This window comes from Ranitomeya imitator, chromosome 4 (assembly GCF_032444005.1).
Source record: "Ranitomeya imitator isolate aRanImi1 chromosome 4, aRanImi1.pri, whole genome shotgun sequence".
NCBI classification, from domain to species: domain Eukaryota; kingdom Metazoa; phylum Chordata; class Amphibia; order Anura; family Dendrobatidae; genus Ranitomeya; species Ranitomeya imitator.
This window is the reverse complement of record NC_091285.1, coordinates 432646894-432662659: the sequence shown is the minus strand read 5'-3', so window position 1 is coordinate 432662659 and position 15766 is coordinate 432646894. Positions and strand designations below refer to the sequence as shown.

Below are 15766 nucleotides of genomic sequence, written 5' to 3'. Positions count from 1 at the left end.
ACATGTGGCGACCACCAGTCTGGTCCAATAGCAGATATACAGTACGTGTCTGCCCTTCATACAAGCCCACATGCTGACTTATTGTCAGTCCTGACTTCCAGGGAAGCTGCCTTACTGGGATCATTGACCCGTACTATGACTTGCTCGACAAGCTCAAACCCGTCAGATGCAGACACTCAAAAGAACGGTAGCTTTCCCCCAACGCAGATAGCCGTCGTGGACTCTGCAGGCACATGACCTCCTCCATGTGCTTTCCAGGAAACCTGTCCTCTTGCAGGACCTTCCAACACAGAGACCATGTGACTAAACCACAGTCTTATTATATCCCATGAGACACACCCATTGATGGGAGGTGTGTGGTTAGCCAGACCCACCCAGCTCTCTGACTAACCTGCAAGCCCAGTCCACATAAACTAATCAATGCTCGTGGAACTATAAGTCCCAGAGAAACTTTCCAGGATTAAAGAACAGAGGACCTCTGCCTCTGTGACACATACTGGCCATTCATAATAACGCCAGTCACTGTCTCACAACACAGCCTTTATAGAAGCTGTGCAAAAACTGTAGAAACAAAAGTAACATTCACAACAACTTTGATGTCTCACATTTGCTGTAATGACATACCGTATATACTTGAGTATAAGTCGAGATTTTCAGCCCATTTTTTTAGGCTAAAAGTGCCCCTCTCATCTTATACTTGAGTCATTGTCCCAGGGGGTCGGCGGGGGAGGGGGAACGGCAGCTGTCACATCATACTCACCTGTTCCCGGCGCGATCTCTGCACTTCCCTGCTTCTCGGATGGTCTCCGGCGCCTGCAGCTCTTCCTGTATTCAGCAGTCACGTGGTACCACTCATTAAAGTGATGAATATGAATGCGACTCCATGCCCATAGGTGTGGAGCGCATATTCATTACTTTAATGAGCGGTACCATGTGACCGCTGAACACAGGAACAAGCTGCCGTGCGCGCCGGAGACCATTGGAGAAGCAGGGACATACAGAGAGACCGTGCCAGGAGGGGTGAGTATGATGGGGAGGGTGAGCCATGCGATATTCACCTGTCCCTGTTCCACCACCGAACTGTGTCTTCCACATCCTCTGGCTGTGACGTTCAGGTCAGAGGGCGTGATGACGTGGTCAGTGAGCGCCATCTTCATGAACAGTCACTGCAGAGACTCGGAAGACACAGCGGCACGTGGCGGTGGTGGTGTCCCCACCTGCTCAGGCCCCCAGCACTCGGCGCCCAGCAATGAGAGGTGAGTATGTCTTTTTTTTTAATAGCAGCAGCAGCAGCAGCATACGGGGCATCTTATGGGGCCATCATCCTTTATGGAGCAGCATATGGGGCATATTATTCTATGGAGTATCTTATGGGGCCATCAACCTTTGTGCAGCATTATATGGGGCATAATATTCTATGGAGCATCTTATGGGGCCATCAACCTTTATGGAGCAGCATTATATGGGGCATAATATTCTATGGAGCATCTTATGGGGCCATCATTAACCTTTTATGCAGCATTATATGGAGCATATTTTAATATGGAGAATCTTATGGGGCCCACCATGAACTTTATGGAGCATTATATGGGGCTCCTGAATCAATATGGATTTTCAAAAACACTTAACCTACTGATGTCTCAATTAGTTTTACTTTTATTGGTATCTATTTTTATTTTTGAAATTTACCAGTAGCTGCTGCATTTCCCACCCTAGGCTTATACTCGAATCAATAAGTTTTCCCAGTTTTTTGTGGCAAAATTAGGGGTCTCGGCTTATACTCGGGTCGGCTTATACTCGGGACGGCTTATACTCGACTATATACGGTAATTCAATATAAAATGTCCAAAAATATCTCTCAACTAGATCTTCATCTCCACCCTTACAACTACAGTTCACTAAGTGGATCTGGTAATTTTTTGTCCATGCTCTTATGCTCCTGCACTAAAAACTGAAGTGAAACTAAGAAGTGATGAGTGCCTTAATTCCTACTTATCCTTCACTACCTAATGGCTCCTGTAATGTAAAGCCTCGCAAACATCAGGAGAACCAGTGTCAACATTGATGGAATAGTGTTTGTGTGGAAGGTGAGCATAAGATTTTCTTATATTAGTCAGGGACTTCGGCATTTAATAAAGAGATATCTAATAGAGGACAAACCCTTTAAATAGGATAATTTAAAAAATCATTGTTTTATTTGCCAGGCAATGACAAGAGAGTAGAGAATTAATAATACATTTTCCTCTTTCACTTGTCGCATTTTTTCATCTGCTAGATGCAAATCAATTCAATGCAAATCAAATACGTATCAAGTGTTTTGAAAATTGTTGGACCCCACAAATTTGAACAATTTGCTTTGGGCAAATTGCCTAAGAAAGCTGCCGCCATATTACACATTGCAGACGATTCTATCAGCCATGACTATGCATGACTATGAATTTTGCCAAGTCCCCATAACACCTCGCAAGTATCATATCATAACTTGTATAAAAACAGTAGCAGGGAATGCAGCAGCATTTTTGTGGTGAATCTGTATAGTGAGAGGAAGTCATAGCTTAGCCCTAGATATACAGTCATGGACAAAAATTTTGAGAATGAGACAAATATTAATTTTTCCAAAGTCTACTGCTTCATTTTTTCTAATGGCAATTTGCATATACTCCTGAATGTCAGAGTGATCAGCTTAACAGTAATTACTGTATTTGCAAAGTCAATATTTGCCCACAAAATGAACTTTAACCCCCAAAACACATTTCAACATCATTGCAGTCCTGCCTTAAAAGGAGCAGCTAACATCGTTTTAGTGATTGATCCATTAACACAGGTGTGGGTGTTGATGAGGACAGGGCTGGCGATCAATCAGTCATGATTAAGTAAGAATGACATCACTGGACACTTTAAAAGGAGACTGGTGCTTGGTATCATTGTTTTTCTTCAGTTTACCATGGTTATCTCTAAAGAAACACGTGCAGCCATCATTGCACTGCACAAAAATGGCCTAACAGGGAAGAGTATCACAGCTACAAAGATTGCACCTCAGTCAACAATCTATCGCATCATCAAGAACTTCAAGGAGAGAGCTTCCATTGTTGTCAAAAAGGGCACCCAAGAAAGACCAGCAAGCGCCAGGACCATATCTTAAAACTGTTTCAGCTGCGGGATCAGACTACCAGCAGTGCCGAGCTTGCTCAGGAATGGCAGCAGGCTGGTGTGAGTGCTTCTACACGCACTGTGAGGCGGAAACTCTTTGAGCAAGGCCTGGTTTCAAGGAGGGCAGCAAAGAAGCCACTTCTCTCCAGAAAAAACATCAGGGACCGACTGATATTCTGCAAAAGGTACAGGGAGTGGACTGCTGAGGACTGAGGCAAAGTCATTTTCTCTGATGAATCCCCTTTTCGATTGTTTGGGACATCTGGAAAACAGCTTATTCGGAGAAGAAGAGGTGAGCGATACCACCAGTCTTGTCTCATGCCAACTGTAAAGCATCCTGAAACCATTCATGTGTGGGGTTGCTTCTCAGCCAAGGGAATCGGCTCACTCACAGTCTTGCCTAAAAACACAGCCATGAATAAAGAATGGTACCAGAATGTCCTCCAAGAGCAACTTCTCCCAACCGTCCAAGAGCAGTTTGGCGCCCAACAATGCCTTTTCCAGCATGATGGAGCACCTTGCCATAAAGCAAAGGTGATAACTAAGGCTACGTTCACATTAGCGTTGCGCGCCGGTGCGTCGGCGACGCAACGCTCGACGCACAAAAAACGCGCGCAAAAACGCTGCGTTTTGCGACGCGTGCGTCGTTTTTTGACGAAAATCGGATGCACGAAAAATGCAACTTGTTGCATTTTCTTGCGTCCGACGCACATGTCGAAAAACGCAACCAAAAAAACGCACGCGTCCCCTATGTTAAACATAGGGGCGCGTCGCCGCTGCGTCGCCGACGCAACAGCGACGCACATTAGCGGAACGCTAATGTGAACGTAGCCTTAATGGCTCATGGAACAAAACATAGAGATTTTGGGTCCATGGCCTGGAAACTCCCCAGATCTTAATCCCATTGAGAACTTGTGGTCAATCATCAAGAGACGGGTGGACAAACAAAAACCAACAAATTCTGGCAAAATGCAAGCATTGATTATGCAAGAATGGACTGCTATCAGTCAGGATTTGGTCCAGAAGTTGATTGAGAGCATGCCAGGGAGAATTGCAGAGGTCTTTAAGAAGAAGGGTCAACACTGCAAATATTGACTTACTGCATTAACTCATTCTAACTGTCAATATAACTTATTGGTACTCCTAATATGATTGCAATTATATTTCTGTATGTGATATAAACATCAGACAAACACTAATAAAACCAGAGGGCAGCAGATCATGTGAAAATATAATTCTGGTGTCATTCTCAAAACTTTTGGCCATGACTGTAGGAAGAGAAACTTAAATAACACTGAAGTAACTCTACAGATGGTGTGTGACAGTGCAGCAGAAAAGAAGGTTAGTGTGTTAGGAACAGACTTTTAGTTACTATCGGTTACCATCCATTTACCCATATCTGTATATGGTGAAATAACTTTGACATTGTTAAGGCTGTGTTTGCTTCAAATAGTTTACAAGGGATTGGATACAGCCTATTAGCCATCTGAATGTCATACAAGTCTTTCAGGACAATTTTAGGCATTGGAGTGTTTTTGATACGCAGCAAATCAAATTTTTGGGAAATTCAAATTTTTTGCACATCAATCTGTAAGTTGTTCATGCACTTTACTGCTTGAGAAGTAGGAGTTCTACCTATGAGACCTTTATCTATAAGGCCGGTTTCACACGTCCAGATAATTCCGGTACCGGAAAAAATTGGTACCGGAATTATCCGTGTCCGTGTGCCCCAACGTTTCTGTGGCACATCAGTGTGGCACACGTGTGCCGCCCGTGTGCCTACTGGGTACCACACGCACCGTGCTGGGTACCACACATACCAGCATCTGGTGCTGAAGCCGCGATTCATATCTTCCCTGCAGCAGCGTTTGATGCAGAGAAGATATGAATAATAGTGTTTAAAATAAAGATCTATGTGCCCCCCGCCCTCCCACCCCCAGTGCGCCTCCCCGCTGTTCTGAAAATACTCACCAAGCTCCCTCGTTGGCTGTCGCTGCTTCCTGTTCTGGCCGCATCTTCTCCTGTATGCGGTCACGTGGGGCCGCCGATTACAGTAATGAATATGCGGCTCCACCCGTATGGGAGGTGGAGCCGCATATTCATTACTGTAAATGAGCGACCCCACGTGACCGCATACAGGAGAAGATGCGGCCAGAACAGGAAGCATACGCTGCTGCAGGGAAGATATGAATCGCGGCTTCAGCACCAGTGGGGGGGACAGCGCTTAATGTAGCGCTGTCTCCTGCACGGCACACGGACTGCACACGGACAACGTCCGTGTGCGGTACGTGTTTTACACGGACCCATTGACTTTAATGGGTCCGTGTAATACGTGCGCTCCCACGAACACTGACATGTCTCCTTGTTTGGCACACGGAGACAAGGTCCGCAAAAAATCAATGACATCTGCACAGATGCATTGATTTTTATGTGTGTACGTGTGTCAGTGTCTCCGGTACGTGAGGAAACTGTCACCTCACGTACTGGAGACACTGACGTGTGAAACCGGCCTAAAAGGGTTGGTCTGGTTCCTCAAACTGTCTTTTCTAAATATTTATCTTTACACCCTATCCACTTTCTCTTTATTATAAAATGCCCAACCTTCTCCCTATCTATTTAATCTCTAAATGTGTTTTGTCTTATTGCACTTGCTGTGATGTTTCATTTGAGAGGAATCTCAAACAGGGTGTCGCAGGAGGCTGGGGCTGCACTCACTTTTCTGCACTATAGCCCCTCCTGGACCAGGACGTCATCAGGGAGTATTCCTGCAGATACATACTTCAGTTTCTTACAGTTTAAATTCAAGTCACAATTTTAAGATTTATGTTTTTAAAATGATTATAAAAACATGTATCATTTTGCTTGCACTTCACAAAATACTTGCTACTTTGTGTTGGTATATCACATAAAAGCCAAATAAAATACATTTTTGTTTGTGTAACGTGAAAAAATGTAGAACAATTTTTGTTTGGCTTTTTTGCTAGGTTCACTAAATGCTAAAACTGACCTGACATTATGATCCTCCAGGTCGGTACGAGTTTATAGACACCTAACATGACTAGGTTATTTTTTACCTAAGTGGTGAAAAAAAATTCGAAACTTTGCTAAAAAAAAAAAAAAAAAAAAAAAATTGCGCCATTTTCCGATACTCGTAGAGTCTCCAATTTTCATGATCTGGGGTCGGTTGAGGGCTTATGTTTTGCATGCCGAGATGACGTTTTTAGTGATAGCATTTTGGTGCAGATACGTTCTTTTGATCGCCCGTTATTGCATTTTAATGCAATGTCTTGGTGACCAGAAAAACATAATTCTGGCGTTTCGAATTTGTTTCTCGCTACGCCGTTTAGCGATCATGTTAATGCTTTTTTTTATTTGGTAGACCTGGCAATTCTGAACGCGGCGATACCAAATATGTGTAGATTTGATTTTTTTTATTGATTTATTTTGATTGGGGCAAAAAGGGGGTGATTTAAACTTTTATATTTTTTTTTATTTTTTCACTTTTTTTTTACTTTTTCCATGCTTCAATAGCCTCCATGGGAGGCTAGAAGCAGGCACAGCACGATCACCTCTGCTACATAGCAGCGATCTGCTGTTCGCTGCTATGTAGCAGAAAATCAGGTGTGCTGTGAGCGCCGACCACAGGGTGGCGCTCATAGCTGCCGGGGAATCAGTAACCATAGAGGTCTCAAGGACCTCTATGGTTACAATACTGAAGCATCGCCGACCTCCGATCATGTGACGGGGTCGGCGATGCCGTCATTTCCGGCTGCCCGGCCAGATGTGGTAGTTAAATGCCGCTGTCTGCGTTTGACAGCGGCATTTAACTAGTTAATAGGCGCGGGCAGATCGCGACTCTGCCCGCGCCTATTACGGGCACATGTCAGCTGTTCAAAACCGCTGACATGTCCTGGCTTTGATGCGGGCTCACCGCCGGAGCCCGCATCAAAGCGGGGCTTCTGATTTCGGACGTACTATCCCGTCCGAGGTCAGAAAGGGGTTAAAGAAGCATTCCCATCAAAGTTTTTAATCCTCTTAGGCTGTGTGCCCACTATCAGGGAGAGCAGCATTTTGGACACAGCACATTTGTACTGCATCCAAAATGCTGCGTTCTACATTTGAAGCACAGTGGATGGGATTTATAGAAATTTGTGCTTCTATTTACCGCTGCATAAGCTCACTGTGGTGCGGGTTTACGAGCCGCAGCATGTTAATTTTGGCAGCGGAGATGTAGTTTCCCCATAGCCATTCATTAGATCCGATTAATCCGCATAGTTCACTAAGAACATGCGTATTTAACTGCATGATTAAAACGCAGCATTTTGGAGGAAGCGAAAATATGCTGCGTCCAAAGCGCTACTATGCCTGATCGAGGGCACTGTTATGGCTGGCAATCAGGCAACACAGCGTGCAGTAATCAGCGCACATACAGAGATCTGGCAATAACCAAAAACAATAGGACGAGCTCTGAGACGTGGAATCTCTGTAGACTGCAGTACCTGATCTATCCTCACACAACTATAAGCAGCAGTGGATTGCGCCTAACAACTACCTATGCAACTCGGCACTGCCTGAGGAGCTGACTAGCCTGAAGATAGAAATACAAGCCTGACTTACCTCAGAGAAATACCCCAAAGGAATAGGCAGCCCCCCACACATAATGACTGTTAGCAAGATGAAAAGACAAACGTAGGAATGAAATAGATTCAGCAAAGTGAGGCCCGATATTCTAGACAGAGCGAGGATAGCAAAGAGAACTATGCAGTCTACAAAAAACCCTAAAACGAAAACCACGCAAAGGGGCAAAAAGACCCACCGTGCCGAACTAACAGCACGGCGGTGCACCCCTCTGCTTCTCAGAGCTTCCAGCAAAAGACAATAGCAAGCTGGACAGAAAAAAAACAGAAAACAAACTAGAAGCACTTATCTAGCAGAGCAGCAGGCCCAAGGAAAGATGCAGTAGCTCAGATCCAACACTGGAACATTGACAAGGAGCAAGGAAGACAGACTCAGGTGGAGCTAAATAGCAAGGCAGCCAACGAGCTCACCAAAACACCTGAGGGAGGAAGCCCAGAGACTGCAATACCACTTGTGACCACAGAAGTGAACTCAGCCACAGAATTCACAACAGGGCACATAACCTAAATATATTGCAATCATATTATATACTGTAGCACTGTGTACTTACAATTGCTCATTTTGCCTTTCTACCTAGTTAATTTTTCTGTTTTCTATTAATTCTATGACATCGTGTGACTAAAAACTGACTAGCTGAATCTTTCTAAGCTCTGTGTAGAAAAAGGAAGTCTATTTTTCCTGCATGAGTAATGAGATCAGCTGGGTCAGGAGAGAAAGTGGAGGATCACTCATGCAGGGGAAAGAGACTTCCTGTTTCTACATAGAACAGAAAAAAAGAGAAGAATTATGCTGGGTAGAAAGGCAAAATAAGCAATTGTAAGTACACAGTGCTATGTAATAAGATAATTGCAATATATTAAGAGGATAAACACTTTCATTTGAGTGTTTCTTTAAGGTGATCAACAAGCAAATGATGACATTTTCTCTATTTCTAGATTTTGAATCTAAAACAATATTGCTATTAATATATGGTTGAACATTATTATAAGATATTATAAATGATTACTGTTAATATATGCTGTTTTTTTTATCTTTAAGCTTCACCACCTCCAATGACACCAACAATGAAATCATGGGCATCTGTTTCAAATCTATTCGAATGGATCTCTTTGTCCATTTTTCTCTTATCCCTTCGGTAAGTCAGAGTAACAAACCATTGTGTTTCACATACCCAGCCACATTCCAGTTTCTTCAATCTTTTCATGCACCCAAACTTAAAGAGAACCTGACACCAGAAAAAAACACCATTTAACTGCAGATATGAGGTTAATCTGCAGGTTAATAGCCTTATTAACCAGCTCAGTGCCTGCATTTAGCCGAACGCTGCCCACTTTGGACTCCCCCTATTTGGTGCGGGCTTCGGTGCTGAGCCCGTACCTTTTCGGGCACATGTCAGCTGATCCATACAGCTGCCACGTGCTCGCAACAGCCGCAGGTGGAATTGCTATCCACCCGCGGCTGTTAACTAGTTAAATGTTGCTGTCAATCTCTGACAGTGGCATTTAACTCGCGCTTACCGGAAGCGTGTCCTTTATCCCGCCCATCGGTGACCCGCCACATGATCGCTGGTCACCAATGGGTCAGCATGACAACCATAATATCTGCAGCACCCCAGAGTCCTGGTTCGTTGCAGTAATGTTATTCTTCCACCAGGGGGAGTGATGTTACGTCTGAAGGCAATGAAGGAGATCTGCTGTCCAGGTTTCACAGCCACACACACACTTCACACGCCAGTCCACCAGGGGGAGCTAAGGGTTCTATCTATTAGGCCACTCCTCACATAGGGTAAAACTGGAGGGTTGGTTAGGAAGTAGGTCAGTTCAGAAGGAGGAGAGGAGAGTTCCTGGCTGGGGACCGACGAGGAAAGGTCTCCCGGTCGAGCTGGCTGGGGTGATCCCTGGTCAGATCCAGACTGAAGTTTGAGGAAGAAGGAAAGAATGACACGGAGTTGCGCCTGCAACCCATGTGGCAGCATCCTAAGAAAGGACAAGAAAGGAATTGTGCTGTAGTGAGTGAGAAAAGAAGTCATAGCAACAGGAGTGAAACATCAGTGGGAGACCAGCTAGAAGCAGACTGCCTCCATCTGAAGCGCAGATCCGGTGGCCAGAATACCGAGGGAGTAAAGAGCTCTATGCCGTTACTTCAGAAACTGGCAGGGCAGTTAATTCCAAGTTGGCTGTCCGACCTTTATACCTAAGAAGACACAGTGGCAACTTGTGGGGGTCGGGGCGTCTCTAGGGTCCCTATAAATAAGCCTCAGGCCATCAGTCATACAGGTTTTGTCCTATCCATACCATCTGGGGGACAGAGAGAGAGAAGTAACAGTGAGGACATTATGGTAGCTTATGCAAGTAGGGACCTACTACGTTACTGTGCGCAAGGGGAAGGCTATTGAATTCCTCCTGGACAAGGGGACTCTGGATTTGCCTTCAGACCGGCTGGACTCTGCCTACCCTGTGGTCCCTACTCTGGACTGTGGATGCTGAACCTTCTGTAAAAGGTAAAGAGACTGCAACCCTGTGTCCTCGTTATTCACTGCGCCTCACACCATCCACCACCTACACTCTGGGAAGCCCTGGGGACATATTTCACCTGTGGGAAGGTATACCATCTAGCTGCCATAACATCACCCCAGCGGACCCCTAAGCAGCGTCGGTCACCCTGATCGAATACCACAGGTGACGTCACGAACACTATCTCTATAAACTGTCCACCTTATATCGGACGCCCCTCAAAGGGCCACGGACCGGGTCAGGCCACCGTGACATCCCATTCCCCGAACCGAGGGACCTGGTACCGAGTACCCCATTGCCCTTACACTGGGGGCGATCCAACTTCATCCGCAGATATTAGCCCCTTTGATACATGCGGACGGGCATCATGCCCACGCTGTCTCCTATCTAAGATAAGTCTAATTACTTTTGGGCTATGCACCAGTGTGTTCTCCTGAAGAACCAACTAATTGGGGAAACGCATCGAGAAGTATACATGCTGGCTTACTATGGGGCATTTGATCTCCTAAATTGATTCATTCACTCAGAATATCTGCCTATTCCCTATATCTATGATTTTGGTGTCTGTATTGTGGCTCCCCTCCCCCCCCTGATATATTGCACGTGCCATATGGTATATCAGAGGTAGAATATTGGGCCTTACATATGTTACACTATAGTTGTCTTTCTGCACTCTATCTTTGTTAGGGTTTACCAGGGACAGGGAGGGAGAGCCGTCGGTGAGCGGGGGCACCATTGCACAGGTTGAAGGGTGCCAACCTCCGCTGGTAGGAAGGGAATCCATAGTGACCTAATAGAGTAATTTTTTCCTTCCCTTCTACTGTATTAACACTATATATATTTTTTTCACCTCTTAAATAAAAAAAAACCTAAACATGTTTGGTGTGTATGAAGTCGTAATGACTTGGAGGATCATACTGGCAGGTCAGTTTTAGCATTTAGTGAACATGGTAAGAAAAAAGCAAAATAAAAAACAACTGTGGAATTGCACTTTTTTGCAATTTCACCACACTTGGAATTTTTTTTCCTGTTTTCCAGTACACGATATGGTAAAACCAATATGTTCAAAAGTACAACTTCTCCCTCAAAAAACAAGCCCTCACATGGCCATTTTGCCAGAAAAATAAAAAAGTTATGGCTCTGGGAAGAAAGGGAGCAAAAAACAAAATGCAAAAACAAAAATACCTCCGGTCATGAAGAGGTTAATGCTCCAACTCATCCTGCAAAAAACAATCCCTCATACAGCTTCTTCAATGGACAAAACAAACAGTTAAAGCTCTGGGAATGGGGGAGGAGAACACAAAACTTCAAAAAGAAAAAAAACTCATGAAGGGGTTTAGGATATGGATAATCTTAAAATTATGTTTACTTGGTACACAGCATTTAGTTGGGTATCATCATTAAGCTTAAGGTGACCCCAGACAATCAGCATCTCATCCGTGAATAATATCAGTGTACAAAATGGAACTGGAAAGATATGTCATGGATAACACTTCGGGGATCACAAAGATCTCACCACCACTTTGTCACAGATGACACCAGAGAGATCACCCTGATCCCTCCACTGCCACCAATATGTCAGGGAGATGCAACTCCGCTGCCTACAATCGTCAGGACAATTACGCAATTGACTGACGAGAGATGGATGATGCCGTGGCTGCTTTCACTACTAGTCCAGTTATTGGTAAACTCACAGCGAGCATATGATATATACATCTCTTATTCCAACGCTTGGAATGTGTCTATATACCTCACTACTGTCACTGCTAACTCCACAATAACAAAAAAGGTACCACCATCAATCGTTTATACAGGATGATTGGACACTCGTTACAGGTAGCATATGGCTTCAGGGGTGTGGTTTACAGAGCAAGTTGAACAGAGGTATTACATTTTAAATATTTAATCTAGAAAGATAGGCAGTGTGTATTAAAAAAATATACAAGATGATACAATATGGGAACAAACAATACGATATATAATTACATAAAATGATAAGGAATAACGAAAGATAATTACCGTACTTAACCTGTGTCACAGAAATGGCTCAGAGCTTAGTGGAGGGAAGCACTCCGATTGGGAAAGTGGGACACTCTTCTAGGTAGTGTGATACTTTACGTTTATACCCTTGCTTCTTCCCCGTGTTCTATTGCCCACAGATTATCAGTGTTGGATTATTTGTTAACTCCTGTTGGTAATGCTACATGAGTAAGTGTATTACCAAGTCTATATGATGGTACTGCTACACTATTACGGTAGGTGTATTACTGTCTTGTTTTAAATATATATATATATATATATATATATATATATATATATATATATATATATACCGTATATGTATATGTTATATTGTTGTATTGCTGATATTTATGGAATAGGGAAAGCGTAGTGCCCAAATATGGCCACTAGATGGGGGGCACTATAGTATTCATAGTGTATTTGGTTACCCAGTATAAGCAAATGGTTAACTGTAGGAGGGGCTGCTGTGTGGTAAGCTAGCAATGTTTCCCTTAAGGCCCCTTCACATTAAGCGACGCTGCAGCGATACCGACAACGATCCGGATCGCTGCAGCGTCGCTGTAGAGCTGTCGCACAGACCGCTCTCCAGCGACCAACGATGCCGGTAACCAGGGTAAACATCGGGTAACTAAGCGCAGGGCCGCGCTTAGTAACCCGATGTTTACCCTGGTTACCATCCTAAAAGTAAAAAAAACAAACAGTACATACTTACCTACCGCTGTCTGTCCCCGGCGCTCTGCTCTGCACTCCTCCTGTACTGTCTGTGTGAGCACAGCGGCTGGAAAGCAGAGCGGTGACGTCACCGCTCTGCTTTCCGGCTGACCGACGCTCACAGCCAGAGCAGGAGGAGAGCAGAGCACAGCGCCGGGGACAGACAGCGGTAGGTAAGTATGTACTGTTTGTTTTTTTACTTTTAGGATGGTAACCAGGGTAAACATCGGGTTACTAAGCGCGGCCCTGCGCTTAGTAACCCGATGTTTACCCTGGTTACCAGTGAAGACATCGCTGGATCGGTGTCACACACGCCGATCCAGCGATGTCCGCGGGAGATCCAGCAACGAAATAAAGTCCTGGACTTTCCTCAGCGACCAACGATCTCCCAGCAGGGGCCTGATCGTTGGTCGCTGTCACACATAACGATTTCATTAACGATATCGTTGCTACGTCACAAAATGCAACGATATCGTTAACAATATCGTTATGTGTGAAGGTACCTTTAGATAGAGAGAAGGACATTGGCGCCTGAAGCGTCCACACGGGCTCTAAGCCCAGGACACCACAGCAGTCACGTAATGTTTCAAGTGGAGATCACAGTCATTCAGAGTCCTGTAGGGACAGAAGGACAGTGTACAGCAGCAGAGCTACTGCAGTTTGGAGTGGAAGAAAGGAAGCAGACCGGGGAAGGGACAAGGCGCAGATGGTTCAAGATGTGGCAGATCATTGCATGGGCAGATACTCTCAAAACCTAGAAGTAGTGAGTCTGGACAAGGAGAACGCTGCGGTACCACTTAAGGCGTTATTACCACGTAATGTACTGAAGGACGTGGGACAGAGTTCAGGGAAGATACAGGATGTGTACTGTATGGAGCCTGATGTGTATGCTGATTCTGACAAGAATGTTCTGCAAAGTGTATTGAGTAAAGTTCTTTGTTTTGCATTTGAAATGGACTGTGTCTCAATTCTTGTGAAGTCGATTGCAGAAGGTCCCCAATACCGCACAGGAGTCCCTGACAGTGAGGAGAGAGAAGACACAGGTATGCTGATAGAAGATCGTTATTTTTCTGTGAGGGTAGGCCAGGACACAAAGGCCCTGGTTTCTTCCGCCATGACTATAGTCCTGGCCGAACCTTACATTCTTACAGCAAACTTGTGTCTTAGCCTTTCAGAATTTTATGAGCTCCCCAACCTACAGGAAATTTCTGTCCCTGAAGGTCCCAGGCTGTAGATATTGTCATCATGCTTCACATCACAATTTTATCTTTCGGTAGATATGAAATATGACAATTGGTTATTATTCTTTTGGAGGTGTTACAATGGCCTTACAGTGATGTGAGTGAATGCGTTCTGTTCACTACGACACCAAAAATCTATCTCCTATAAATATTGGAACAATGCAAACCCCAGTGTTCATATCTGACCACTGGCACCAGCCAACTGCTAGAGATGCTTAGATCCAAGGAAGCTTATGCCTCTGTGTAAACAAATCCCCATTTTGATATCTGGTTGCCAGAGTAGACCTTCCTGTTTTAATTACGGCATCTGGTCACTGCAGGGGTCCACTGCTTCAAAGGAGGGTGGAGTGTCAGTTCTCCAGTTATAATTAGTTTTATCTCTGCCCTGTAGGTTCAACGTGTGTCCCTCCCTAGAGATGTCTTATGAGTTTTAATTTTCCTCTATGACAATATATTAATCAATATACAGTTAGGTCCATATATATTTGGACAGAGACAACATTTTTCTAATTTTGGTTATAGACATTACCACAATGAATTTTAAACAAAACAATTCAGATGCAGTTGAAGTTCAGACTTTCAGCTTTCATTTCAGGGTATCCACATTAAAATTGGATGAAGGGTTTAGGAGTTTCAGCTCCTTAACATGTGCTCCCCTGTTTTTAAAGGGACCAAAAGTAATTGGACAGATTCAATAATTTTAAATAAAATGTTCATTTTTAGTACTTGGGTTGAAAACCCTTTGTTGGCAATGACTGCCTGAAGTGTTGAACTCATGGACATCACCAGATGCTGTGTTTTCTCCTTTTTGAAGCTCGTCCAGGCCTTCACTGCGGTGGTTTTCAGTTGCTGTTTGTTTGTGGGCCTTTCTGTCTGAAGTTTAGTCTATAACAAGTGAAATGCATGCTCAATTGGGTTGAGATCAGGTGACTGACTTGGCCATTCAAGAATATTCCACTTCTTTGCTTTAATAAACTCCTTTGTTGCTTTGGCTTTGTTTTGGGTCATTGTCCATCTGTAGTATGAAACGACGACCAATCAGTTTGGCTGCATTTGGCTGGATCTGAGCACACAGTATGGCTCTGAATACCTCAAAATTCATTCAGCTGCTTCTGTCCTGTGTCACATCATCAATAAACACAAGTGACCCAGTGCCACTGGCAGCCATGCATGCCCAAGCCATCACACTGCCATCGCCGTGTTTTACAGATGATGTGCTATGCTTTGGATCATGAGCTGTACCACGCCTTCACCATACTTCTCTCTTTCCATCATTCTGGTAGAGGTTGATGTTGGTTTCATCTGTCCAAAGAATGTTCTTCCAGAACTGTGCTGGCTTTTTTAGATGTGTTTTAGCAAAGTCCAGTCTAGCCTTCTTATTCTTGATGCTTATGAGTTGCTTGCACCGTGCAGTGAACCCTCTGTATTTACTTTCATGCAGTCTTCTCTTTATGGTAGATTTGGATATTGATACGCCGACCTCCTGGAGAG

The 15766-nt window shown here is 44.3% G+C and overlaps 1 protein-coding gene across 3 annotated transcripts in view; it reads left to right on the top strand.

The window, feature by feature from the left end:
- LOC138676356 (stimulated by retinoic acid gene 6 protein-like) overlaps positions 1 to 15766 on the top strand; it is a 128465-nt gene that overhangs the window by 60196 nt on the left and 52503 nt on the right. For all 3 annotated transcript variants that reach the window (XM_069765560.1, XM_069765559.1, XM_069765558.1), the window contains exon 2: positions 8827 to 8923. In XM_069765560.1, coding sequence (XP_069621661.1) covers positions 8827 to 8923 — 97 coding nt within the window. The remainder of the gene's footprint in view (positions 1 to 8826; positions 8924 to 15766) is intronic.